This window comes from Callospermophilus lateralis, chromosome 6, assembly GCF_048772815.1.
Source record: "Callospermophilus lateralis isolate mCalLat2 chromosome 6, mCalLat2.hap1, whole genome shotgun sequence".
NCBI classification, from domain to species: domain Eukaryota; kingdom Metazoa; phylum Chordata; class Mammalia; order Rodentia; family Sciuridae; genus Callospermophilus; species Callospermophilus lateralis.
In genome coordinates, this window is record NC_135310.1 from 118,485,834 (window position 1) to 118,512,404 (window position 26,571).

At 35.8% G+C, this 26,571-nt stretch overlaps 1 protein-coding gene across 2 annotated transcripts in view; it reads left to right on the forward strand.

Annotated features, from left to right (window-relative positions):
* Srpk1 (SRSF protein kinase 1) overlaps nucleotides 1-26,571 on the forward strand; it is a 65,796-nt gene that overhangs the window by 28,830 nt on the left and 10,395 nt on the right. For both annotated transcript variants that reach the window (XM_076858836.1, XM_076858834.1), the window contains 10 exons: nucleotides 646-754; nucleotides 2,789-2,876; nucleotides 3,984-4,071; nucleotides 11,424-11,530; nucleotides 11,884-12,049; nucleotides 13,530-13,555; nucleotides 14,196-14,409; nucleotides 14,785-15,204; nucleotides 15,578-15,678; nucleotides 20,242-20,349. In XM_076858836.1, the coding sequence (XP_076714951.1) occupies nucleotides 646-754; nucleotides 2,789-2,876; nucleotides 3,984-4,071; nucleotides 11,424-11,530; nucleotides 11,884-12,049; nucleotides 13,530-13,555; nucleotides 14,196-14,409; nucleotides 14,785-15,204; nucleotides 15,578-15,678; nucleotides 20,242-20,349 (1,427 nt within the window). The remainder of the gene's footprint in view (nucleotides 1-645; nucleotides 755-2,788; nucleotides 2,877-3,983; nucleotides 4,072-11,423; nucleotides 11,531-11,883; nucleotides 12,050-13,529; nucleotides 13,556-14,195; nucleotides 14,410-14,784; nucleotides 15,205-15,577; nucleotides 15,679-20,241; nucleotides 20,350-26,571) is intronic.

The following is a 26,571-nucleotide window of genomic DNA, read 5'->3' on the forward strand; positions in this document are numbered from 1 at the left end:
ATCACTTGCTCAATTTAAAATCTTACTAAGATTTTATGGGGCTAGGAAAGATAGTAGAATGAATCAGACATTATTATCCTATGTATATATATGATAAAACAACTGGTGAGATTCTGCATCATGTACAATCAGAAAAATGAGAAATTTTACTCCATTTATGTATGATGTATCATAATGGATTCTACTGTCAGGTTTCTAAGGAATCTCTATACTACTTTCCATATTGGCTACACCAATTTGCAGTCCCACTAGCCATGTATGAGTACTTTTTTCCTCACATCCTCGACAACACTTATTGTTGTTTGTCTTCATAATAGCTGCCATTCTGACTGGAATGAGATGATATCTTAGAGTAGTTTTGATTTGCATTTCTCTGATTGCTAGAGATGATGAGCATTTTTTCATATATTTGATGATTGTGTAATTAAAACAAATTTTAAAATCTTAAGATTTGTTTGTAACATAAACTCAATAATACTGTGTGGCTAATTAGACATATAAGGTTTTCTTCTATTGAATTGATTTTATAGGAGAAACTTTTGATAAAAGGCATATAAATGTTCAAAAATGGGATACAAGATACCTTTTCTTACTATTTTATTCTCATCCTGGTTCTTCTTATATTCTTTCTCTTTTTCCTTCCAGGAGGTTATCATCTTGTGAAAATTGGAGATCTGTTCAATGGGAGATATCATGTAATCCGAAAGTTGGGCTGGGGCCATTTCTCAACAGTGTGGTTATCATGGGATATTCAGTAAGTTTTACTGGTCCCTAAAAAAATTTTTAGTTAAATATACCTCCATGTTTTTGTCTGATTTCCCAGAGATGGTCTGGGCTTCAGTCTGTCTATCTCTAGATTGGTTGGTTGATTTCTTTTCCATATATATGTGGGAGAGTTTAGGGGCTTTTTTTTTTTTTTTAAAGACTGATTTCTTGAACAGAATTTTGTTGTTGAAAGTAATCGTTTTGAGGGGCAGGGAGGGAGGTACCAGGGATTGAACTCGGAGGCACTCACCACTGAGCCACATCCCCAGCTTTATTTTGTATTTTATTTAGGGGGAGGGAGTCACTGAGTTGATTAGTTCCTCGTTTTTGCTAAGGCTGGCTTTGAACTTGTGATCCTCCTGCCTTAGCTTCCCGAGCCACTGGGATTATAGGCGTGTGCCACCATGTCTGGTGAAAAGTAATCTTTATGTTCTTGGACAAATCACTTTTCTGGTCATCAAGAATCAGTAATATATATTCTTCCCTACCTTGGGCACAGGAGATTGATTAAATTACTATCAGCAAAATACTTGGAGCTTCCAAATTCAAAGCCTTGCCAAATATTCAGTTGTGTGTAAATTAATAATTGTCTTTTCACTCAAGTATTATTAAATTTTTGGATAATGTTAGACCAACCTTTGTGAAATTATTTTTGTAACAGATTTGGTCAATTATGCACTTAAAATTTTTCTTTATGTAAAAATTATAGACAATAAAAATACCTCTGTAACATTGAATATTTAGCTAAGCATATATCATTTTTTATTTATTTTTATGACTTACAAGATTTTATTTTATAAAATAAAGTGTTTTACATCCTATAGACCAAAACCAATTTTTCTTTTAACTGAATCTTTTTTGTCACATTTTCAATACTTAGACAAAACATCACTGGGGCAAAAAAAAATCCCTCAGTGTGACTATGCCTGGCTGAGGCCCTATCTTTGATGAGATAGTAATTGCTATCTGTGTACCTCACTATATATATATTTGTGTTTGTGTGTGTGTTTGTATTTTTGTCATTTCTGGGCCACATCTCCAGCCCTTTTGCATATTTTATTTGGAGACAGGATCTTGCTAAATTGCTTAGGGTCTAGGTAAGTTGCTGAGGCTGTCCTTAAACTTGTGATCCTCCTGCCCCAGGCTTCCAGGCCGCTGGGATTATAGGCATGAGTTACTGCACACAGCTTGTGTCATTTTGTTTTCATCCAAGTATTCCTTTTGGCCGGTGCTCGCTCTCTCTCTCTCTCTCTCTCTCTCTCTCCTCTCTCCTCTCTCCTCTCTCCTCTCCTCTCCCCTCTCCCCTCTCCCCTCTCCCCTCTCCCCTCTCCTCTCTCTCTCTCTCTCTCTCTCTCTCTCTCTCTCTCTCTCTCTGGCTGAGGATCAAACCCAGAGCTTTGCGCATGCAAGGCAAGCACTTGACCAACTGAGCTACATCCCCAGCCCTCTTCTGGCTTCTTATAGGGAAGTGTGGTATAGCTTTTATCCTTTTAACTTTTGCCATATAGATGTATATGCAGTATTTCTGATTTGATGAGGTTTTTCCTCTTATTTGTTCTGGTTTCTTGGTTTTACTTGGAATTCAGGGGGTTATTAAGAAGGTAGATTTAGCTTAGAGAAAAGATTCAGTGACAGGTTATCTGAGGATAGATTGTTTTCTTCCTGTGAATGAAATCTGGGCAGTGCCTTTAGTAGTTACAAGCAATCCACAGAAGTAGCTCAAGCTACTTTTGTCTACAGGGAAATATGAAATCAGTATTTGTATTTGTTCACTGTGTCTCAGTTATAATAAAATCTTAGCTTCCAAAAGTGAGAGTAGGTTGGGTTCAGTGGCACCTGTCTGTAATACCAGTAGCTCAGAAGGCTTTGGCAGGAGGGTTTCAGAGTTCAAAGCCAGCCTCAGCAATGGTGAGGTGCTAAGCAACTCAGTGAGACTGAAGTGCCCCTGAATTCAATCCTCCATACCAAAAGAAAAAATTGAGGGCAGCATGTTTAGTCTTAATTGCTTATGTTTGTTTCTTAGAGGGAAGAAGTTTGTGGCAATGAAAGTAGTTAAAAGTGCTGAACATTATACTGAAACAGCTCTAGATGAAATCCGGTTGCTGAAATCAGTGAGTATTATATTTATGAACTGCAAATAGCATTATAAAGTTATAAAGATACTATGGTAGACTCTTTAACATGGCAAAATTTTTAGTGTACTTCTGATAGCCTAAGGAAGTTTAGAGGAAGAGGACAATATTTGCACATTCTAGTCATGTAGTTGGGAATTGTTAAGACATGCTGTTGTAAGAATTCTCCCTACACAGAGCGACACCCCCAAAATTTTTCAAACAGAACTTTATTGGGCATGTTTTGTATGCTAGATCATGGTAAGAATACTCCCTATACATACAGACACCCTAAAATTTTTTCAAACAAATAAAATTTTATTGAGCATGGTTTACATGCCATAAATATTTATGTCTTCTATTGTGGTTAAAAGGAAAGTTGTGTGATTAAATTTGGAACATCTATTTTATGTTTTAAAATATGTAACATAAAAAATAAATACTGCATTCATTAATTCCATCTTAACCTGGAAACTTGAGCAGATTTTATCCAAAAAATTATCACTTTGTTACAAATTAAGAATAAATCAGTGTGATAAAAATTAAAGAACCTGGATTTTGTTTCATCTTTATCCTGGAATCTTCTTTATCACTTCTTCTTTTTTTTTTTCTCTTTCTGCCCCTCAGTGTTTCATTCATTTTATGAATGTTGGACCAGGAAATCTCTAAGGCAGTGTGCTAGTTTATGATGAGAGTAAGGAACATGTGCCCAAAAGCAATTCAGTGTACTGTTTAGTTTGTTTGTTTGTTTCTTTTTTTTTTTTTTTTTTTAATTTTTTATGCTGGGGATCAAACCCAGGGCCTTATGCATGCAAGACAAGCATTCTACCAACTGAGCTATATCCCCAGCCCCACCGTACTGTTTATTTAAGAAAGTTTTTGGATTTGAATCCTGTGAAAGCTCCTGAATTCCTCATAACTTGGTAACCAGCAGTTGATTTGGAGGCAGCATTTCAAGTCACAAAATAGTTGAATTAGAAAATTAGGGTATATATTTATAGGAGCCCATTCTCGGAGTTGAGTTGCTACAGGTATTCTTCCTCTACCATTTGGCTTATTTCCGTGCTTTTTCCCTCTTGATGAATATTGTCTCTTCCCTTTGTACAGGTTCGCAATTCAGATCCTAATGATCCAAATAGAGAAATGGTCGTTCAACTACTGGATGACTTTAAAATATCAGGAGTTAATGGAACACGTATCCTTTTAAGAACTTATTCTTAAGTAAATCAGGAATTGACTTTATCCCAAAGAAAGGAGCTGGATTTGTACAAATTGCACTTATGTGATTTCTTAGTAAATAAAATATAAAATTACCTTCTTTTATTGAACTTTTCTGATTTATGTCTATTTTTGTGTGGCATGCTTTTTCAGGATATTCTTTTGGGTTTCCGGCTTAGAAAAATCAAAGCAAATCCAAAGGAGCCATTTTTTTAAAAAAAATAGCTTTGTGTTACTAAATAAATATTCTATGATCTTTACCAATTATCACAGAAATTTTAGGGGAAGTAATTTTTTGTGTGTGAAAACTAATAGATAAATAAGATTTTAAGTCATGATTTTATTTTTTCACCAGATCTTAATATTGAAGAGACTGCAGATGTAGCTTTTGTTTTGAATATGATTGTTTGCATTCTGTTGTAATGGAAAAATTGACTTATTAAATGGTTTTATATAGATTTTTAGAATTTTAGTGTTGGAGGGAACCTTAACTGATTTTCTTTATTTATGTGTTTTTCGTTTGTTTTTAATTTTAGATGGACAACATGCCTTTATTTTGTTTGTTTATTTTTATGTAGTGCTAAGGATTCAACCCACACATGCCAGGCAAGCGCTCTGTCACTGAGCTACAGCCCCAGGCCTCTGATTTTCTTCATAAGTTAACTGATCAATCTGATGTGCACTGAGCTACTTGAAAGGTTATTGGTTAAGAAAGCCTGTCAGATTTTTCAAAATCCGAAAAATTCAGATTGGAGAATCTAAAATTATTTGTTAAGTAGCTACCTAAAAATGGATAAGGAAGCCAGGAGTGGTGGCTACTAGGGAGACTGAGGTAGAAGGATAATAAATTTGAGGCCAGCCTGGGCAACTTAATGACACCATGTCTCAAAAATAAAATTTTAAAAGATTTGGGGCTATAGAGTGCTTGCCTGGCATGCCTCAGGTCCCAAGTTCAATTTATAGTAATATGCACACAAGCGAAGCATAAGGAAAGACATGTCATATATCATTCTGTTTTTCATGTCTGTTTAGCTTTTCTGGACACACATTCTTAACTGGTGGGGGTTTTGTTTTTGTTATTGAGATGGGATACAAATGGCTGTGTAGTTGCATGTGCCGTGGGAAGAGGTTTGGACAGATAAGCAGGAAGAAAGGATGAGGAAAGAAAAGGTATTAATGTGAAAAGGCTTATCATTCTGAAGTTTTGAATCATTCCCTTAGAGAAGAACAAGTCAGAAACCCACGATTGCTAAGTAAAATCAAGTAAAATCGCTGACATTCATCTTAAAACAGTATTATACCTATTGTGGACACTTTGTAGGTGGTTCCATGTGTGTGCGTCAGAGAGTGTAGATGGTTCTGTGTGTGTGTGTGTGTGTGTGTGTGTGTGTGTGTGCGTGCGCGTGCGCGTGCCTGTGTGTGCCTGTGTGTTGTTTCAAAGTAATAAAAAGGTTATATAAAATCTATTCAGGATGTCATGATAGCCATTAGATTCTGTCTTGTTATTTGGTTTTATAATGTTTGTCAAATTGTGCCAGATTTCTTTAATTATTTGGTAAAATTACAAGTAAAACTATAGAAATATTCTACATATTCTCCTTAGTAATATTGAGTACCTTTGTTGAACTATATAGAAAAAGTATTTTTTTTAAAAAATATTTATTTAGTTGTAAATGGACACACAGTATCTTTATTTTTATGTGGTGCTGAGAATTGAACTCAGTGCCTCACATATGCAAGGCAAGCACTTTGCCACTGACCTACAGCCCCAGCCCCAAGAAGAAGGCTTTTAAAAAAATTATTAATAGATCTGAATTTCAAGTTTAAGGTATTTTTGAAATATTACTATATGATTTCTGTTCACTTTTTAATTATTTTCTCCCCTGTACTTAGCCATTTCTCTCTGCTCTTCCTCCTACGTATCTCCCAGCTGTCTTTGCTACTGCATTATTTGCTACTATTAGAAATTTAAAAAGATATTACTCAGAGCTGTGTTAAGGGTTAACTGATTATGTCATTTACCTGTCTTTATCCCTTTTCACAGCATAGCACACCTACAGATGAAGCTGTATAACTGCATTTTTCTTTGTCTGAAAACTGCTTTTTTCTAGATCATTCTTCTTTCTCATATTAAAATATAAAAGAACCTGAACTAGAAACTTAGTATCAACTTCAGTATTAAATAAGTTAATTCTATTTCCATGGCCATTAAGAAGAATTAATAAGGAATAATAGCTGGTATCTATAGAATGACATTAAGCCAGTGAGTCATTATTGTATTTTATTCAGAGATACTGGATACTTAGAGATAGGGTCTTGCTGAGGCTGCCTTTGAACTCACCATCCTCCTGCCTCAGCCTCCCCAGCCACTTGGATTACAGGTGTGAGTCACCGCACCCATCTTCTTTCTCCCTCAGTTTTGAAAGATGGTTTTGCTAGAAGTAGGGACAGTCTTTCTTTCACTACTTTGACTATATTGGCCCACTGCCTTCTAGCCTCCAAAGTTTCTTATGAAAAATTTGCTGATAATCTTACATGTGACAGATCTCTTCTCTTGCAATTTTCAAGAATCTTTCTTTCTCTTGTTTGAGTATAATATATCTTGGTGTGGATCTTATTTTTGCTTGTCCTATGATGTGGATTTTTTGAGTTTATCTTATTTTTAGTTCTCTGAGCTCCTTGGATGTTTATATTTGTGTCTTTCAGTCATTATTTCTTCAAATATTCTCTCTGTCCCTTTCTGATTTTCTTCTAAGACTGCCACAAATGGGCCACTTCATTGTACTCTTATCTTTTCTTTCTGTTCCTCAGACTCAATATATCATTAACATTGTCCTGTCTTCAAGTTTGCCTATTGTTTTTTCTGCCTGCTCAGATCTGCCTTGGAATTCCTCTAGTGAATTTTTCGTTTCATTTATACTTTTGACCTCCAAATTTCTCTTTGGTTACTTTATTTCTTTCCCTTTATTGATAACTTGTTTTGTTCATACATCACTTTCTTGACTTTTTCCACATCGAGCATCTTTAAGACAATTGTTTCAAAGACTTTATCTAATAGATTTGCCATCAGGTCTTTTTTAGGAGCAGTTTTTGTTTCTTTCAGATAAGCCACAATTTGTTGAAAACTGGACATTGACTCTTGCATGGTAACTCTAGAAATCAGATTCAGCCCCTTCAGGGTTTGCTGTGCTTTTGTTTGGATTTTACTGTCACAAAAATCTCTGTGAAGGATCAGCCTAAGACGTAAATTAATGGTCTTCTCAGGTTTTTATGGAGAGCCTGTACCTTTCTATGGGCATGCATAGTCAATTTTTCAATGTATGCAATGCTCTCAAACATTCCAGTCTGGCTCCTAAAGGGGAATCAGAAAAATGAAGATGAAGAAAAGGGCAATGACCCTTTAAATCTCTGTAAGTCACTTGGTATGGCAGGGGCTTGAAGCAGTTAGAGGTGTAAAAGTGTATCTTTTTATACCTCATTTCTCTGATTAGAAGCTGTGGTCAGAGAACAGATCCTCGATGTTTAGTTCATCATCCTTTTTGTGCACCCTGGCTCCTCCTGCAAGCTATATGCAGGGCTACCTCCACAGGTCTGAAAGTAGGCAAATGGTAGCTGCTACTGTGCTGAAACCGACCAAAATCAACCACCATTTACCATCCAAGTCTTCCCTTGGAAGTTGAAAGCTTTCAGCATACTTCCAGAATTTCAAATAATTACATCAGAAGGATCTGCCAATGCAACACCTAGGAGAGAAATAGGTTACTCTGGTGGCTTCCTGTTCCACCAGAACCCTCTCTAGTTTTTTGTTTTGTTTGTTTGTTTGTTTTGAGTTAGGATCCACATGAGCTCTTTGGCAGTTTTTTTTTTTTAATTTATTTTTTAATTATAGGTAGACATAATATCTTTATTTTATGTGGTGCTGAGGATTGAACCTAGTGCCTCACATGCTAGGTGAGTGTTCTACCTCTGAGCCACAACCCCAGCCTGGCACTTTCTTTATTATCTGGCTCATCAGGATGTTCCAGGCTTATTTTGTAAATTTCCTCTAGAATTAAACATTTCTCTAGTTCTGTTTTGTGAGAAATGGCATCCAGGATGTTAAGTGCCTAGAGTTTTGCTTTGCTACTGAATTAATCATTGCCATTATTTTTTTTATGATGTCTTGATTTGTTGCAAAAAGTAGTGCCTTCCTTCTTCTCCTCCCTTTTTGGGGGGGTTGCTTGAGACTCCTCTTCACAGCTTACTCTTGTGGCTGAGTAAAAAAAAAAAATTGGTTGTTTGGATTGTTTTTTCTCTATGTATCTCATTTTGAATGTTTTCAATTGCTGTAGCTTTAAACTCACTAATTTTATTTTTATTCTTATCTGCCATTTATCCCATTCAGTGTATTTTCATTTTTTACATTGTACTTTAATGAGTTATTGTAATTTTGGATATGTTTCCCTGCATTTTTGCTGCAATTCTAGAATAATGATAATAAGATAATGTAAAACATGTTTAAAGATAATGCCAAACATGTTTTTGACTGCTGGAAAGCTTGCATTCCTATAAATCTTGACCTTCATTCTTGGGTGCACAGTGCTTGATTTAGAGCTAAACATTCCTCTTTACTGAGTCAAGACCTTCCTGGATACTCTACCCAATGCCCTGGGACAGTTCTCTCTCTCTCTTTTTTTTTTTAATATTTTTTAGTTGTAGGTGAACACAAGGCCTTTATTCTTTTTTATTTTTCTTCTCTGCCTCTGTTAGTTTCCTCACATACATGCACTTGTTAGTACTCTGCACAATACTTGAAGGGAACCCTCTGTAAATTCCCAAGTTCTCTTCTATAGCTTTCTCCTCTTTGATGCCTTATATAGCTTCCTTGTCTCCCCAGACTTTCAGTTCGATCTACTCAACTCATAGGGTGACTAGAAAGTGTCAAGGCAGTATAGTGGGGGCAATCTTAGAATTTAACTCATTTGTTTCCTTCTTTCAGGCATTGTTGCTCTTGTTCCCCAGTGTCTAGAGTTTTTTGCTGTTTTTTAATATTTTGTCTTTTTTTTTTTTTTTTGGTTCATTACAGTAGCTTGAGATGTGATCATGTTGTTTTGATTTGTCATGTCCCATTAACCATCCTTTCATGTCATTAACCTTTTTCTTTTTTTTTTCTTATTTGATTAAGAATTTAGGCTAGTTATTAGTTTGTTTCTTAATTCAGATTTGTCTGATTATTAGTTCAGTTAATCAGTTTTGTCAAGTATGATACATAATGTCTTTTTCTTAAGTGTATTGTATCAGAGGGCAAACAGTGCAAATCTGTGTTTATCATTGGTAGTGCTAAGTTTGATTATCTCTTTGAGGCAGTGCCTTATTGAATTCACTGTTGTAAAAAAAATACCTCCTTCCTTTTATAATTAATCTGTGAAGTGGTATTTTGATACTGTGACAATCATTTTCCCAATAGTCTTTTACATAGTAGTTTCATTGATTTTTACCTGAACCTGTTAGTATTATAGTGATTATAAAAATGATGATTTTTCTGTTTCCATCATATTTTATATATTTATCATTTGACTGTCTTTAAAGAAGACATTTCCTTTCTGCCCCTCTCACACTAAAATAATATCAGTATATGTACTCTTTTGTGGGAGGGGCAGGCAGTCCTGGAGATTGAACTAGGTGCTCTACCACTGAACTACATCCTTTTTTTTTTGTTGTTGTTGTTGTTGTTTAGTTGTAGATGTACAAATGCCTTTATTTTACTTATTTACTTTTATGTGGTGCTGAGGATCGAGCCCAATGCCCCACCTGTGCTAGGCAAGGGCTCTACCACTTAGCCACAACTGCAGCTCACATCTTTTTATCTTAATTGTGAGACAGGTTCTCGAAGAGTTGCCCAGGCTGGTCTTAAATTTGCGATCCTCCTGACTCAGCCTCCCAGTTTTCTGGGACTACTATAGGCTTATGCCACTGCACCTGGCTAATTTTAGGTAGTCTGTTACTCATAACTTTACTCTTTAAAATAGTCCTCACTTTGGCAACTGCATTCTCTTCAAAATATTTCCTTTTTTTTAAAATTTCCTTGTTTGGCACAGCAAGGTGTCCTAAGCTCATCCTGTATTTTTCCTGTCCCATAGCCTTGCATCTAGCCATTTTTCTAATCAATCCAGGCTTTCTTTTAAGTGGCAAATATTATTTAAAACAAAAATCTGGGCTGGGGTTGTAACTTAGTGGTGAAGTGTTTGCCTTATACACATGAGATGCTGGGTTCAATCCTCAGCACCATATAAAAATAAATAAAGGTATTATATCCATCTACAGTTTTTAAAAAACAAAGGCTGTGTCCTTCTACAACTAAAAAAAAATTTTTTTAATACCTGGACAGTGGGTTATTACTATATTATGTTTATGTCTTGACAATTTAATGTATGTTGAAACTTATGAGGATAGAAGACATCAACATAAGCCAAGTGCAGTGGGCACACACCTGTAATCCCAGTGGCTCAGGAGGCTGAGGCAGGAGGCACAAGTTTGAAGTCAGCCTGGGCAACTTAGAAAGACCCTGTCCTGAAATAAAACAGGTTAGGGTTGTGGCTCAGTGGTTTAGTGCCCCTGGGTTCAACCCCTAGTACCCCCCACCCACCAAAAAAAAAAGATGATGACGACAACTGAAACTATCAAAATCTCTGTAATGCCATGCACACTCAAAGAGTAGGCTCAGAGTATTCTTGCTCTGTGGTGTGATGAGAATGTTTGAATATAAAGAGTATACATGGTAGCACTAGGATGAAGGTTAGTTTATAAACTATAAAGCATAAATCAAGTCAGTTTTCTATTTTTTAAAAAAAATATCGAGGGCTAAAGATCTGTAGCTCAATGGAAGTGCTTGCCTGCACTGGGTTCAATCCCCAGCATTGTAAAAAAGAAAAAGAAAAAAAGGTTGACATTTTTTTTTCTAGTTTTGATATCTTATAATGCCTTGGAATCATTCAGGTTTTGTTTGTTTTACTTTGAGACTCTGATAGTAGGAACTATTAACCCTCTATGTTAGGGAAAAAAATCTCCTCAATAGCTTTAGCTTAGTGCTTGCACTGTGTGTGTGGGTTTTATTTCTTTTTACCACTGAGTATATTAATATGTATAGTTTTTATCAAGAAACTAGCTCTTTCTCTTTTCATGGATTTTTTATAGCAGTAGATCTTGGAATTTCAGAATATTGACAATCAAGCTCTCTAACTTTTTGATCAAAAGAAAACAATATGTAACATTTTCATTATGGTGGAATCTACATCTTTTGTTTTGCCCTTTTCTCTTGTGCCTCCTTTTTATTCCTTAATGAACTCCTAGATATCTGCATGGTGTTTGAAGTTTTGGGACATCATCTGCTCAAGTGGATCATCAAGTCCAATTATCAGGGGCTTCCACTGCCTTGTGTCAAAAAAATTATTCAGCAAGTATGTCTCTTTCTCTTTGCTATGTGGTCATTTTTCAAATATTGCTGAAGAGCAGGTGTTCTTATTCCCAATAGAATTTTTATTTTAAAAATCAGGGTTTTTTAACTGCTAAAATTAAGGTTTTTTTTCCAGCCCGTGGGGTGTATTGTGTCTATCCTGTTTGTAATTATTGAAAATATCTAAATCTCCTTTACCTACATTTAAACAGTTAAAGGGTATGCTGAATATTTGTTGTCAGTCTTTATAATGTACCTAATTAAAGATTATGTCCAAATAGAATTAGCTTTATAAAACTTGGAAGTCTAGACCAATCTTCTGTATTGTGTTTACAAATTTGCTGTATTCTCATTCAGGTGTTACAGGGTCTGGATTATTTACATACAAAGTGCCGAATCATCCACACTGACATTAAACCGGAAAACATCTTGTTGTCAGTGAATGAGCAGTACATTCGGAGGCTGGCCGCAGAAGCAACGGAATGGCAGCGATCTGGAGCTCCTCCACCTTCAGGATCTGCAGGTATATTAGGCAAAGAGGGGCTTTGCTCTCATTGGAAGTTTAGATAAATTTCTACCATTGTTTATTGCCAAGGTGTTAATAATAAGACACTGTTTGATCATTTAACTGTAAATATTTAAGAAATAGATCAACCTTCAGGAGACTTTTCTCATTATTCCTCTGAGATTCTTAACATGTTGTATATTAAAATAGCTAACTTGTATTGTTGTATAAAGGTGTTATTTCTTTTATTTGATGACCATTTTTGCTGTGCTACTGCTTACCATAATCCTACATGATCACTTGTGGATTAGTGATCTGCAGAGGAACAAGATAACATTAAGAACTTGGGGGGGGCGTGGTTTGGTAGAGGGGTGGTACCGGGGATTAAATTCAAGGGTGCTTGACCACCGAGCCACATCCCCAGCCCTATTTTGTATTTTATTTAGAGACAAGGTCTCAGTTGCTTAGCACCTCACTGTTGCTGAACTGGCTTTGAATTTGTGATCCTCCTGCCTCAGCCTCCTGGGCCACTGGGATTACAGGTGTGCACCACTGCACCCAGCTAAGAGCTTGGGTTTACACTAGGATGAGACTTTGATCTTAGCTTCACCGTTGACTGGGAGACTTTGGCTGACTGACTTGATTTCAAGAGTTACCATGATTAAATTTCACATTGATACAGTTATGAGCATGCCACATAATAGTATATGTTGAATAAATTATGGTTGTGAACATTTTTTTCCATTTTAGTAGCTCAGTCATATTTGAGGAACTTTCTTGATATGCAGGTTCAAACAACAGTTATCATAATGTTTCTTTAAAGGAAGAGCAAAAAAGGAGGAAACAAGAAGTTGAAACAAGAGTTTAGTTTTGCACAGTAAACAAGTTCTAGAGTTCTTTTGTACAACAATGTGGGTATAGTGAGCACTACTGAACTGTATATTTAAAAATGATTGAGGATACATTTTTCATTATGTGTTTTTTACCGTGTTTATAAATGTTTTTTAAAAGAAAGACTAAATATCCTACCTAAATTAAACTGTTATTTATAATATGTTCTATAGCAAATTACTATAGTTCTTGGTGTCACCTAGGCTCCCCTCCCCCACTCTTAAAATTGACAAGTTCCAAGAGGGAAGAATTTGGAGGTGGAAGTGCAGCTTGGGGACGAGGTGCTTGTTGCTTGTCACTTTCTATTTTAAACAGTGTGTGGGAATGGGAAAATAGATGATTTTAGCAGCATTAATAGTGGAAACCAGAAATTAGGACTTGGCCCTTTGCGTGTATTAATGCTACCTGGGGAAGGATTCATTTTAACTTTTTTACTGTTTGGCAACTTTTGTGTGAATTATTTGTTTTCTTTAAAATTAAGGATAATGTGGTTTCTACTGAAGTCCTTAAAAACAATAGGCTGTTCAAGAAAAGCTTTTCATTTTGATTGGGTATCTTGCCTGCTAAATACTACTAGAATTCTTACTTGGTTTTCTTTTCTTTTCAGTCAGTACTGCTCCCCAACCTAAACCAGTAAGTATAAGGGGTTTCTATATTTAATTCTGATCAATGGGCTATAGGCATGCATTCTTCTCTTATGGATAGTCTCTGTTTAAACAGAGTTTGGAAACCAAGGGAGAAAATATTCCTGCGCTTCTGTAATTTTCTTCAGCAAATTCCCATGCATCTTCAGCAAATCTGTACTGGTGATGCTTCTATAAATTTGAGTGTCCGAGAGTAAACTGGCCCCACAGACCACTCAAAAGACCAAGATTTGTTGTTAATTTTTATTCTCATTTGGTTTCATAAGAATATCTGCTGGTGGTTTTCTTTTCTTTCTTTCTTTCTTTCTTTTTTTTTGGTCCAAGGATTGAGCTCAGGGGTGCTTAACCGCTAAACAACATCTGCAGCCCTTTTTATATTTTATTTAGAAATAGGGTCTTACTAAGTTGCTGAGGCTGGCTTTGAATTCGAAATCCTCTTGCCTCAGCCTCCCAAGCTGCTGAGATTACAGACTTGCACCACCACTCCTAACTGCAGCTTTTAAGTTATTGGAAAATCTTAGGGAAAGAATGAAATATAATTAGGAAGTATTTAAAGTTAACAGTTATCTCCAACTAGGGATAATGGATTAGCCACCTGAAGGCTTTATCTGTTTGTAATCTCCGCCCAGGCTGACAAAATGTCAAAGAATAAGAAGAAGAAATTGAAGAAGAAGCAGAAGCGCCAGGCAGAATTACTAGAGAAGCGAATGCAGGAAATTGAGGAAATGGAGAAAGAGTCGGGCCCTGGGCAAAAAAGACCTAACAAGCAAGAAGATTCAGAGAGTCCTGTTGAAAGACCCTTGAAAGAGAACCCATCTAATAAAATGACCCAAGAAAAACTTGGTATAAATAGAGCATCACAAAAATTACTTTTTTGGCACAATTTAACATTAATATGTCATTGTTATATAGTATAGTGGTTTCATATATAAGTATATCTCTGGGAGTGTCCTTATAAGGATTTAGATCTTTTCATAAACGTTAGGCAGGTGACATACAAATGTAATTTCTAATTTTTCTCAGGAATTAGAGCGTAGACTTTGTTTAGTCATTGGGTAAGGATTAAAAGATATTTGTTCTTCCATAAACAGGTTTTAGATATTTAATCATGTTTTTATGTCACTTAGTATAAGTTCTAGAAATGTTTAATCTTGTGAGAAATTGTTGTTTCACTCACATACATACACATACGTCCTGTTTTGTTTGTTTGTTCCTTAGAAGAGTCAAGTTCCATTGGCCAGGATCAGACACTTATGGAACCTGGTGTAGAGGGTGGTGCAGCAGAAATTAATTGCAATGGAATAATTGAAATCATAAATTATACTGAGAACAGTAATAAAGAATCATTGAGGCTTAAAGAGGATCTGCATAATGCTAATGACTGTGGTGTCCAAAATTTGAAGCAGGAACCTAGTCTCCTAAGCTCCCAAAATGGAGACAGCAGCACAAATGAAGAAACAGACTCTTGTACACCTGTAACTTCTGAGGTGTCAGATACCATGGTGTGCCAGTCTTCCTCTAATGTAGACCAGTCATTTGGTGAACAGGACATCAGCCAACTTCAAGAAAGCATTCGGGCGGAGATACCTTGTGAAGATGAGCAAGAGCAAGAACATAATGGACCACTGGACAATAAAGGTATCCATGCAGATACACCAACACTTTTCCCCTGCACAACACATTCATGATTTCTAGACTAAAAAGTACCATTGTTTTTGTAACTACAGTTTTATAGCAGGTGTCCAAGTTCCCCTTTAATATGTAAAGCAATAGCTAACTTTGAATTTTATTGGTTGTGTATGGGCTTCAGAATATTTCACTTGGTGCTCTGATCACAGAGGTTTTAATTCTAGAAATAGAAGTTATTGCTGTGTTCTTTTTGTCTTAGAAAACTTATTATAGGTTGCCAGTTGAGGGCCTTGTTTAACTCTTACCTTGGAGAGAATTATTAGAGCCCTTTGGGGTTTTTTGTTCATTAAATAGTTTTATTGACAGTGCCTGTTGTCTGTAGGAAAATCCACTGCTGGAAATTTCCTCGTTAATCCCCTTGAGCCAAAAAATGCAGAAAAACTCAAAGTGAAGATTGCTGATCTTGGAAACGCCTGTTGGGTGGTAAGTTAAACTTGTCTTGGTGCTATGTTTTGAAGTGACTTAGAATGCATAAGACTTAGTTATGGGAAAACAAAACATCTGTGTTCATATTATCACTTAACATTTTAGTAAATATAGTTTCACTTTTTTAAAAACCTTTTTTTGGAAAGTTGAGATATATCTATGAAAATAGGAAAAATGGTAAAATAATGAACAATCCACCCCCAACCTCCACCTGTTCACCCATCACCCAGATTCAGTAAGATGAACTCCTGGGCAATCTTGTATTATCACTATTATTCTCTTTTCATACTTTTAATGGCTGTGTTCATAACCTCCCTCCACCCAACTTCTTTTTTCAAAACTGCAATCTAACTTAAAAATTGTGATCTTTTAATTCACTTGATATATTTTTTATATTAAATCAGATGGTTACATAGTATTCCCTATGTCTTTAAGCATTTTTGACAGCTCTTTGTGATTGATAATCTTTTTGCATGAATCTGTTTATAGTTATCTTTAGGACATGTCCTAAAGGTAGAATTGCTAAGTCAAAAGTTAGGTGATTTTTTTTTTTTTTTTTTTTAAGGCTTTTAGGTATATAGTGCCATATTACTTACAGAATGGTTTGCATGTAAATGAAGACTACTCAAAAGAGAAAAGAGGAAATGATCCAGAATCCAACAGGATCCCATTTCCAGTCTTTATTCTAGAATATTGTTAAAACATTTTAGAAGAAATAAAGCTAGAGCTGAGTGCTGACTGATAGGAAGATTGAACAGCTTTCCAAGTAATTAGAATCACTCTTCCATACTACTCTCTTGTTGTAATCACCCAGAGCTTCACCTGTATGACTGGTAGTAACTGCTATAACCTCCCTCACTTTCTTCCTCCTGCTACACTTGCCTTCTATATTGTTGGTAACACAGCTATCAGAGTAATCATTCAAGTTTCAGATAGTCTCCAAACCTTCATTCTGAGGTCCTACTCAGAATGAATGCCAAAGTTCTATGGTCCAAATACCACTAAGCAAAGAGCACTTACTGTCCCTCCCACCTGAAGTGCTTTCCCCAAGATACTGTGTTTGGCTTTCTCTCATATTTTCCTACCCAAACCTAATTAGCAAACCACCACTCATGAATTGCTCTTCCTGTCTCCCTTCAGTTTCCCCCCATAGTACTTAACACAACCTGATACTCTATATTTGTCCCTTTTCCTGAAATATATGTCCTATCACAACAAAGATTTTTTTGGAGTCACTGCTATATCCATAGGACTTAGTACCTGATACATAGTAGGTGCTCAATAAATAGTAAATGAATCTTAGCGAATAATATTGGTTCTAACAAATACCACACTGTTCAAACATCAAATGTTGTCACCTTTTTGCCCGCCTACCCCCATTTCAAGTTTTTTGCCTTTGTCTTTGGAACACTTTCTTGGCATACTTGCTTATTGATATGTAACACTTCTTCATTCTGGTACAATGCTTCCTGTTCCTTTTACTACAGAAGAATAAATCTCTTCAACTATTACATGCATATCTTCTTTTTTATATCATTTCTACTAAAATGACCTTATATTCCTTTCACCCATTTACTCATTCAGCATTGGCACATACTCTGAACTGGACACTAGGACACAGTGTTCTACCTTGCTGGATTCTGCTCAGCTCTCACTTTTTAGTAATCTATTTAGCATATCAATGACTGGTACACAGTAATGAAATTTTACATAATTTTTAAAGAGTTTGGTGGTGGTGGTGGTGGTGGTGGTGTAACACCTTTTGTGTTAAGCAAATCAGGTATGCATGTACACAATTAGAGACAGTTATAAAGACTTTGATTTTAAAATGTGTTATTCTTTTTGCCAGTTTTTCACTCTCCTGATGTATTTACCTTTTATAAATAATAAATGACATAGTTATAGTAGGTCTTCCCCCCTCCAATCCCCAATTCTAGCTGTTATTTCTTTCTGGAAAATAGGACCCCATCTATCACCACTACCCCAGTCCCCATCTTGCAAATGTCATATCATTTTTTCCTAGATGAATATTCTATACTTAAATTATTGGGATTCCTTTTCCTTTCTGCATTATTTGGCTTGCTTAATCTTCTTTGTAATATTTATCACTTAATTCAACTCCATAATTTTACCCAGTGATGTAAATACTCATGCTTTAATATGGACAGATACATTTGGATATTATTTCAGCTTAATATTCCTAAAGAAGTCTTAATCTGTGTTCATCTGATTGGGTTGCCCATTTGGATTTCCCTTCACCATCATCCTATAGTTTATTATTTTCTCTGTCTTTGTAGCCCCTGTTTATCAGCTGTCTGCTATCCTTTTTTTTTTTTTTTTTTGCAGAGGACTTGAGACCTCTTCAGTACCATATTTCATTACACATTTTATGCCAAATTTTTTTGTAAAAAAATGGGGTGCAGGGCTGGGGTTGTGGCTTAGAGGTAGAGCGCTCGCCTAGCATGTGTGAGGCCCTGGGTTCGATCCTAAACACCACATAAAAATAAAATAAATATGTGAAAATAATTTTTTTTAAAGTGGGGTATAACCAGTATGTGAAGCTTCTTTAAAAAAAAAATAATAATGTGCTGGTATTACTTAAAAGTCATTTATTACTAAATGATTATACATGAAATACTTGTGAATATATGTAAATGCAGCAATGACAATTATATGGTAGAGTACAATAGCTATAAGAAAGAGTATGAGATTTGGGGGAGACTTTGAATGTCTCATAGTCTTTATTCTGGTCTTAACATTTAGTTGACTATGTTTAAAGAATTCTAGGTTAAAAATAATTATCCTTCAGAATTTGTCAAAATTGATTTATTGTCTTTTAGTTTCCATTCTTCCTGCTAACGACCAATGCCACCCTGATTCTTCATCTTTTTATGAAAGCTTTTTCCCTTGCAGAAGTCTATAATATATTATTTCATAGTGATGAGCCTCACTAGAAAACTGTTTTCACCTGTTAGGCTAAAGATTTGGTGTGTACTTTGAATTTTGAAACTAATTCTTTGGGTTTGAATCTTTCTTAATTTTTTACATTATGTTCTCCTCTTTAGTGTCCATTCTGTACTTCTAAAATACCTTTATACAAATATTAAAACTCTTTACATAGGTCCTCTTCATCTCTTACCTTCCTCTCCTATTTTCTTTCATTTCCTCCCTGCCCCCCTAAAGATTTTTTCTTGTAGATCTCATTATTTCTTATTTCTCTTATTATACTTCCACTCTACAAGAGTTATTTGGTTCTCTTGTTTCATTTGTTCTGTGTGGGGTGCTTAGTGGGACACGTTCTACCACTGAGTTATATCCCTAGCCATTTTTTATTTTGGGACAGGTTCTTGCTAAGTTGCCCAGACTGGCTTAGAACTTGCAATCCTCCTGCCATAGCCTCCCCAGTCAATAGGATTGCTGGAATTATAGGTGTGCACCAGCTTAATTCTCTCATTTTTAAAAATAACATCCTGTTCTTATTTTAATATTATTTGAATTTTTTTCCTTTATATAGGTGAAACTAAGCTTCTGTTTTCTTATTATTCATTTAATTTTTAATTATGAAAATTTTCAAACATGGACAGAAATAAAATAGAATAATGAACACTCAGGCCAATCATTTTTCTTCTGTAGCTCAACCTTGACCAGGTTATTTTGAAGTCTAGTTCTATATATATTTTTTCATTCATACATGACTTATTGAAAGGTGGGGTTTTTAAATATCTCAAATAATGTATCAAACCCCGGGCCTTATGCACATGAAGGGATCACTCTACTCTGTACCTGACCCACATTTCCAGCCCTTTTTTGTTGTTGAGACAGGGTCTTAATAAGTTGCTCCGCCTAGCCCTGAACTTGGGATCCTCCTGCGAGCTCAAACTTCTGAGTAGCTAGCATTACAGACATGTGCCATTGTGCCCAGCCATATTTGATGTTATTTTGAGGGATTAAAGGTGTACAGGGGAATGAAGAATTCTTTATAGGTGGTATAAGTGGTTATAAATGTCTTAAAACCTACAACTTTTAGTTGTTATTGGTTTTTTTTTTTTTTTAATACCTTGCTTTTTATTTATTTATTTATATGTGGTGTTGAGGATCCAAACCCAGGGCCTCAAACTTGCTAGGCCAGTGCTCTACTGCTGAGCCACAACCCCAGCCCAACTTTTAGTTTTCATAATGAAAACATAGCTAAGAAAGTTTGAGTTGAATCTGAGTTTCATTTGTTGAAGTAGTCTGTTAATTCTAGACAAATGAGCAACATAATTTTTATTTGGAATAACAATTTTTCATTTCTTATAAGCTATTGTTATTTCCTAAATCTGTTTATCTATATTAAATTTATTGTCAATCTGTTACAAAAATAATTTGGAATAGCATGTGTTAAGGCTAAGGATTGTTTGGGGGTAATAGCTTCAAAATGATACTTGAAAAGTTAGCTAATGGAAACTTTGGGGAAAAACTTAAGAGAATTTATTTTCATCTTCATTATTAAGTAATCCTGACTTGTTGCTTTTTAGAATAAATGAATTTTAAAATACTGTTTCCTTTCTATTTGCTCAGCACAAACATTTTACTGAAGACATTCAAACAAGGCAATATCGCTCCCTGGAAGTTCTGATAGGATCTGGCTATAATACTCCTGCTGATATTTGGAGCACAGCATGCATGGTAATGTTTTGTATCCTTTGACCTTGTTTTGTATCTTGCCCTGTTTCAGCAGACCAGCAAATTAACAAGCAGAAAAAGAACTTATCATAGGTGACTTGTCATGGGAACTATAAATCCTGTGTCTGGAGGGTCTAAATTAAAAACAACTGCTGTGAGGTTGATTTGGATTAAGTTACAAGTACCCTCACCCTTATAGCATTGATCTATTTGCAGGTAAGGCACATCTGGAAACTATTTTATTCTGTACAACTCAGCTACTCCTCAGACATTTTTTTTTCATCTTTGGAACTCAAAGTATGAAGCCAAATCAGACATAGATTCATAAGTTGCTTCTTTGTCCCTAACAAGCAACTACTCAAGTAGTCAGATTTAATTGATATTAAAAATTTCCCACAAATAGACTTACATTAAAAGGTATTTTATTGGGGTGGGGATGTGGCTCAAGCAGTAGCGCGCTCGCCTGGCATGCGTGCGGCCTGGGTTCGATCCTCAGCACCACATACAAACAAAGATGCTGTGTCCGCCGAAAAAAACTAAAAAATAAATACTAAAAAATTCTTTCTCTCCCTCTCTCACTCTCTCTTTAAAAAAAAAAAAAAAAGGTATTTTATCATTTTCTAAAATGGAGTATACTCTTTGAGATCTTTTATCACTGTTTGTCCTGTTTATTTAATTACTTCTCTTCCACAAAATTATAAACCCCATGCTGGAGAGAATAATGTTGGTTATATGTGGCTGACATGTTTTCTGTGGGTACTTGCAGTGCAATTCTGATGATAACTACCTGGAGTTCTTGTAGACTTGACAGGTTAAGGGCATAGTTCTCCATAAGACTGCCCTTATTTCAGACCCTGCCTCAAGCCAAGTGTCCACAAGCCACCTGCTCTTTAGACCAACTGGCTACAATAAATTCAGGGATTCTCATTACTCCTTCAGAAAATAGTTTTATGGTAAAGGATACAAAATCAAGATGAGACATAGGATGAGGTGAAAGGGTGCCAAGCATGAAGCAAGTTTTATTGAGATTTCATTAATTGGGCATGATTGAACCATTGACTATGCCTTTGTACTCGATCTCCATCCCTCATGGATGGATTCTAAGGTTGAGAGTGCAGAAAACCCCAACCCTTTAGTCAAATGGTTGGTCTTCCCAACATTTCCAGCCTCCATTGTGAAACTATCTAGGGGTCTGCCATACCATAAACTTAGGTAAGGTCCAGGAGGCCCACTTGGGAATTCCAAAGCTAAAGGCCCCCTCCCAGGAAACTAGGACAAAGACCTATGTATTTTTTATATCACAGGGCTTAATATTTGTAAATCATCAAATGAATGAACAGAAGCATACTAAACTCACTTCAGGAAGGATAGATTGGAAACTTCAACTTCTTTCAAGTCAGATTACTTTCATCCATGAAAAACTTGGTTTTCAAAAATAGTAAAAGTTGGGGCTAGGGCTGTAGCTCAATAGCAACATGCTTGCTTAGCATGCCTCACGTGAGGCACTGGGTTCAATCCTCAGCACCACATAAAAATAAACAAATAAAGCCATTCTGTCCTTCTACAATTACAAAAAAAAAAAAAAAAGTAGTAAAAGTTGCCAGGTGTGATATGTATGCTTTTAATTCCAGTAACTCAGGAGGCTAAGGCAGGAGGATTGCAATTTGAGGCTAGCCTTAATAACTTAGGAAGATGCTATCTCAAAAATAAATTTTAAAAGTCTGGGTGTATAACTCAGGTAAAACACCCCTGGGTTCAATCTCCAATACCCAAAATGCTAGAGTTAAAACCATTAAAATGTTAAAAGAAGAACTAATAGTAGTAGTAGTAAGGTAAAGGATGCACTTAAATGCTACAATTTTCTTGACCAAGGGATGGAAAGCACTTAGGAATCAATATCATGAAAACTTTAGCCCTACTTTTTTTTTTCCTAAATTTCTCTCATTCTGCCTATAAATATAGGAAATGTTGCTTTAAATTTGTCATATACTAAATAAATGGATCATCCTGCATCAAATGCAATTAGTTGATAGAAAGGTTCTGACCCTTTCTGAGAGGCTAAGAAACAAGTCCAGAAGTTGCCTTCCACATTATTGATGGAGATAGTTAGAAGGTCAGTTATATAAAGGGTCAGGACAAAGTGTCTGTGAAAAGCATTAAGAATTAACAATCTCTCAGGGCATAGAGGAAGATCACTGGCAGGATGAAATTCTTCCTTGCTGTCTTTTGAACATCCTTTCCCCTTCAGCTATGGGGAAATAAGTTTATAGTTTCCAGTTAGATCTTTTCTTGCAGCTGTTTGTTGTTGTTATTTTTGTTTTTTGTTTTGTCTTGTTTTTCAAATCTTTTTATCTCTGAAATTCGGGACAGAATTTGTGGGAAACTGAATGTGCCTACACATAGTAAGGAAAATTGTGTATTTTTATCTGTCCCTGAAGTTACATCTGACTAACTAGTGGTATGTTTAGGGGGAAAAAACTAGAGAATATAACTTTATTTCCCCTAAGATGTTTTATTAAGCAAGGGAATGGCTCTGGGAAATGGAAAAAGGGTTTCATCCTATTTTATGTTTTGAACTCTAAGGCTGTTAAAAGGCCCTAAGCTATCAGAATCCAAAAGTGATGAATTTGACCCATAAAGTTTTTCCTGTTGTCCCCATTCCTAACCTGAGCTGCCTGAATGAAAATGCAAAAAAATGACCACATTGCTCAATAGCTATTTATATTTCACCAATGATGGTCACCTTTATTCAGCAGCAATAAGTCATGGTGGTAGGGATAGAATACCATTTTAGTGAGTAATATTTTGAGTTATTTTCATGTAATTTCATATCTTATACAATGAAGCCATGGGTTTGCTATTTCTGTTGTTACTATTGCTGCCACTGCCAGTTTTCTGATAAACAGATATTATAACACGTTTAAAAAATAAAATACCTTAGGGCTGGAGTTGCATGCAGCTCAGTGGTTGAGCACTTGTCTTGCGTGCATGAGGCATCGGGTTCAATCCTCAGCACGACATACATACATACATACATAAAGATATTGTGTCCATCTACAACTAAAATAAAAAAAAATATATATATATATATATAATATATATATATGTACACACACACACACACACATTTTTTTTTTTTTTTTTTAATAGAATACCTCAACTGGACGCAGTGGCACATACCTGTAATCCCAGCAGCTTGGGAAGCTGAGACAGGAGAATCACAAGTTCAAAGCCAGCCTAATAATCTAAGATGCTAAACAACTCAGTGAGACCCTGTCTCTAAATAAAATACAAAATTGGGCTAGGAATGTGGCTTAGTGGTCGAGTGCCCCTGAGTTCAATCCCTAGTACCAAAAAAAAAAAAATCTTGTTCTTGCTTCTCTCATAGGTAGAGAGAAAATCTTTGTAGCTAATGTAAGCGGGGGGTATTTGGATTCCCAGACATTGCTATTAGTGAAGAGGGGAAGAACATGGCATTTTTTAATAGGGAAGGAAGCCAGGGTAATTGAGAGAAGCAAACATTTGCTCTCCAAGGATGATAGAGTCATAGTTGATTGATTATAGGTCTTGCATTTTCATTGTAGACCCTGTAAACAGCACACAATTAAGGAGGGCCCTAGATCCCTGGGGCAAGGTAGTCTTCTGTTTTGATCATGCATAGCTTCAACAAGTCAGTTCACATAGTTGTATGTTAGAATATTTATTTTAGGAATACTTTGATTACCAAAGTTATCAAAAGTTTAATTCCAAATCTATAGTAGTATCTTATCCTTATTGTTTAGTTTTTGTTTGTACCAATTAATGTCAGACTTAAGTCTATTGACTTTCCCTACTAAGGGGAGAAAAAAAAAAGATTTGGTTCTTGGCCCTTTTCTATTTTCCTGGGAGATCCCATGGCATCTCCAGTCTCACTTACCTCTATATTTCATCTGGTTTTTTCTGTCCAACTATATCCTGGGCAACTCCATTTGAATATCTAATAACAGCTCAAATTTAAATTTTTAGATCAAAAGGTTTGATCAAACCTCAAAAGGTTTGATCTACATATTCAGTTTTTGTAAATGACCCTTTGTTCACTCACTTAAAAAGCTCAAATCCAAAACTTTTAGGTTAATTCTTAATTCTTTTCTCCTTTTGCTCTGTACACCTAGTTCATCTGCAAGTTCTACCTCTAATATATATCCAGTACCAGTCACTTTTCCATTAATCCATTATATCCCAAGTCTTCGTTGTTAAATACATAGACCACTACAGTGGCCTCTTCTTTGTTAGCTTCTGTTTTTCTCTTTGGGGTACATTCTCTCATAATAGCCTGAGTGATCTTTTGTGGGGAGGCGGTACTGGGGATCGAACTCGGGGATCCTCAACCATTGAGCCACATCCCCAGCCCTATTTTGTATTTTATTTAGAGACAGCATCTCTAAATAAAACAGTGTCACACTGTTGCCGAGGCTGGCTTTGAACTCACGATTCTCCCATCTCAGCCTCCCATGGAATTACAGGTAATATGCCACTATGCCCAGTCTGAGTGATTTTCAGTATTAATCAAATCATGTTATTTTCCTGTTTTAAATTCTTGAATTGCATCTATTTCTTTAGTCACATTAAACTCCCTCTTACCTCTTACTCTTTCTCCTTCTACCTATATAGGTCTTGGCTCAACATAACCTCCTGACCATTATGATCCAGTGGTCTGTGTTGTTTTAATTACTGTAACTATCAACATTTTAAAGTTTTTAGTGTACAGTGTTTCTTTTTTAAGTGGAATTGTTCTCATGATTTATTTATCTATCTGTCTATTTATTTGTTGGTAGTTGTAGATGGACAGCATGCCTTTATTTTATTTGTTTATTTTTATGTGGTGCTGAGTATCAAACCCAGTGCTTCACACATGCTAGGCAAGCACTCTGCCACTCAACTACAGCCCCAGCCCCTCTCATGATTTCCTTCTCAGATAGTTCATTGTTGTTGTTGTATAGAAATACTACGGATTTTTGTGTATTGATTTTTTTATATCCTGTAATTTTACTGAATTTGGAGTCTTTAGGGATGGAGATAAACACACACACACACACATACATAATGTTAACTGTGGTTTCTCATATGTGGCCTTTATGCTCTTGAGTTACATTCCTCTTGTACCTAATTTGATGATAGTTTTTTATCATGAATGGTTGTCACATTTTTTTCTTCATCTAATTGGTTTTTGTCCTTTGTTCTATTAATGTGTTGATTCACATTTGTCTTTGTTGAACCATCCATGCATCCCAGGGATATGGTGATGATTTTTGTTTGGTTTTTTTTAGGTGTAGATGGACACATCACAATTTCTTTATTTTTATGTTGTGCTGAGGATCGAACCTGGGTCCCGCCCATGCTAAGCGAGTGCTCTACCGCTGAGCCACAATCCCAGCCCCATGTGTGATCTTTTTAATTTGCTCTCAAATTCAGTTTGGTAGTATTTTGGCATCTTGATTAGTTCTTTGCAGTGCCAGGGATAAAACTCAGGGCTTTACATGTGCTAGGCAAGTGCTATGCCACTGAGAAACATCCCCAGCCCAGTAATATTTTCTTGAAGAATTTTGCATATACCTATATGTTCCCCAAGGATATTGGTCTGTAATTTTCTTTCTTGTAATGTACCTGTTCTGGGTTTGGTATCAGGACAATGCTGGCCTCATAAAAGGAGTTTGAGTATATTCCCTCTGCTTCAGTCTTTTTAGAAGAGTTTAAGGAGGACTAGTATTGTTTCTTTTAATGTTTTCTAGACTTCAGCAATAAAGCCATCAGGTTTTGGGCTTTTCTTTGATGGGAAAAACTCTTTTGTTACTGATTCATTGTCCTTACTTGTTACTGGTCTGTTTCAGGTTTTGTATTTCTTGATGATTCAGTCTTTGTAGGTTTTATGTATCTAAGGATTCACCCACTTCTGAGTTATCCAGTTTATTGGTATATAAATTATTCATAGTAGTCACTTATGACCCTTTGTATTTCTGTGGTATCAGTTGTTAAATGTTTCTTCTTTCCCTTATTTTGAGCCTTCTCTCTCTTTTTTGGGGGGGTGGGGTGGGGTGCTAGGCATTGAACCCAGGGCCTTGTGCATGCAAGGCAAGCACTCTACTAACTGAGCTATATCCCCAGCCCAAGAGCCTTCTCTTTTTTTCCCCTTAGTCTAGCTAAATATTTGTCAATTTTGTGATCTATTTTTTTAAAGCGAGCTTTTAG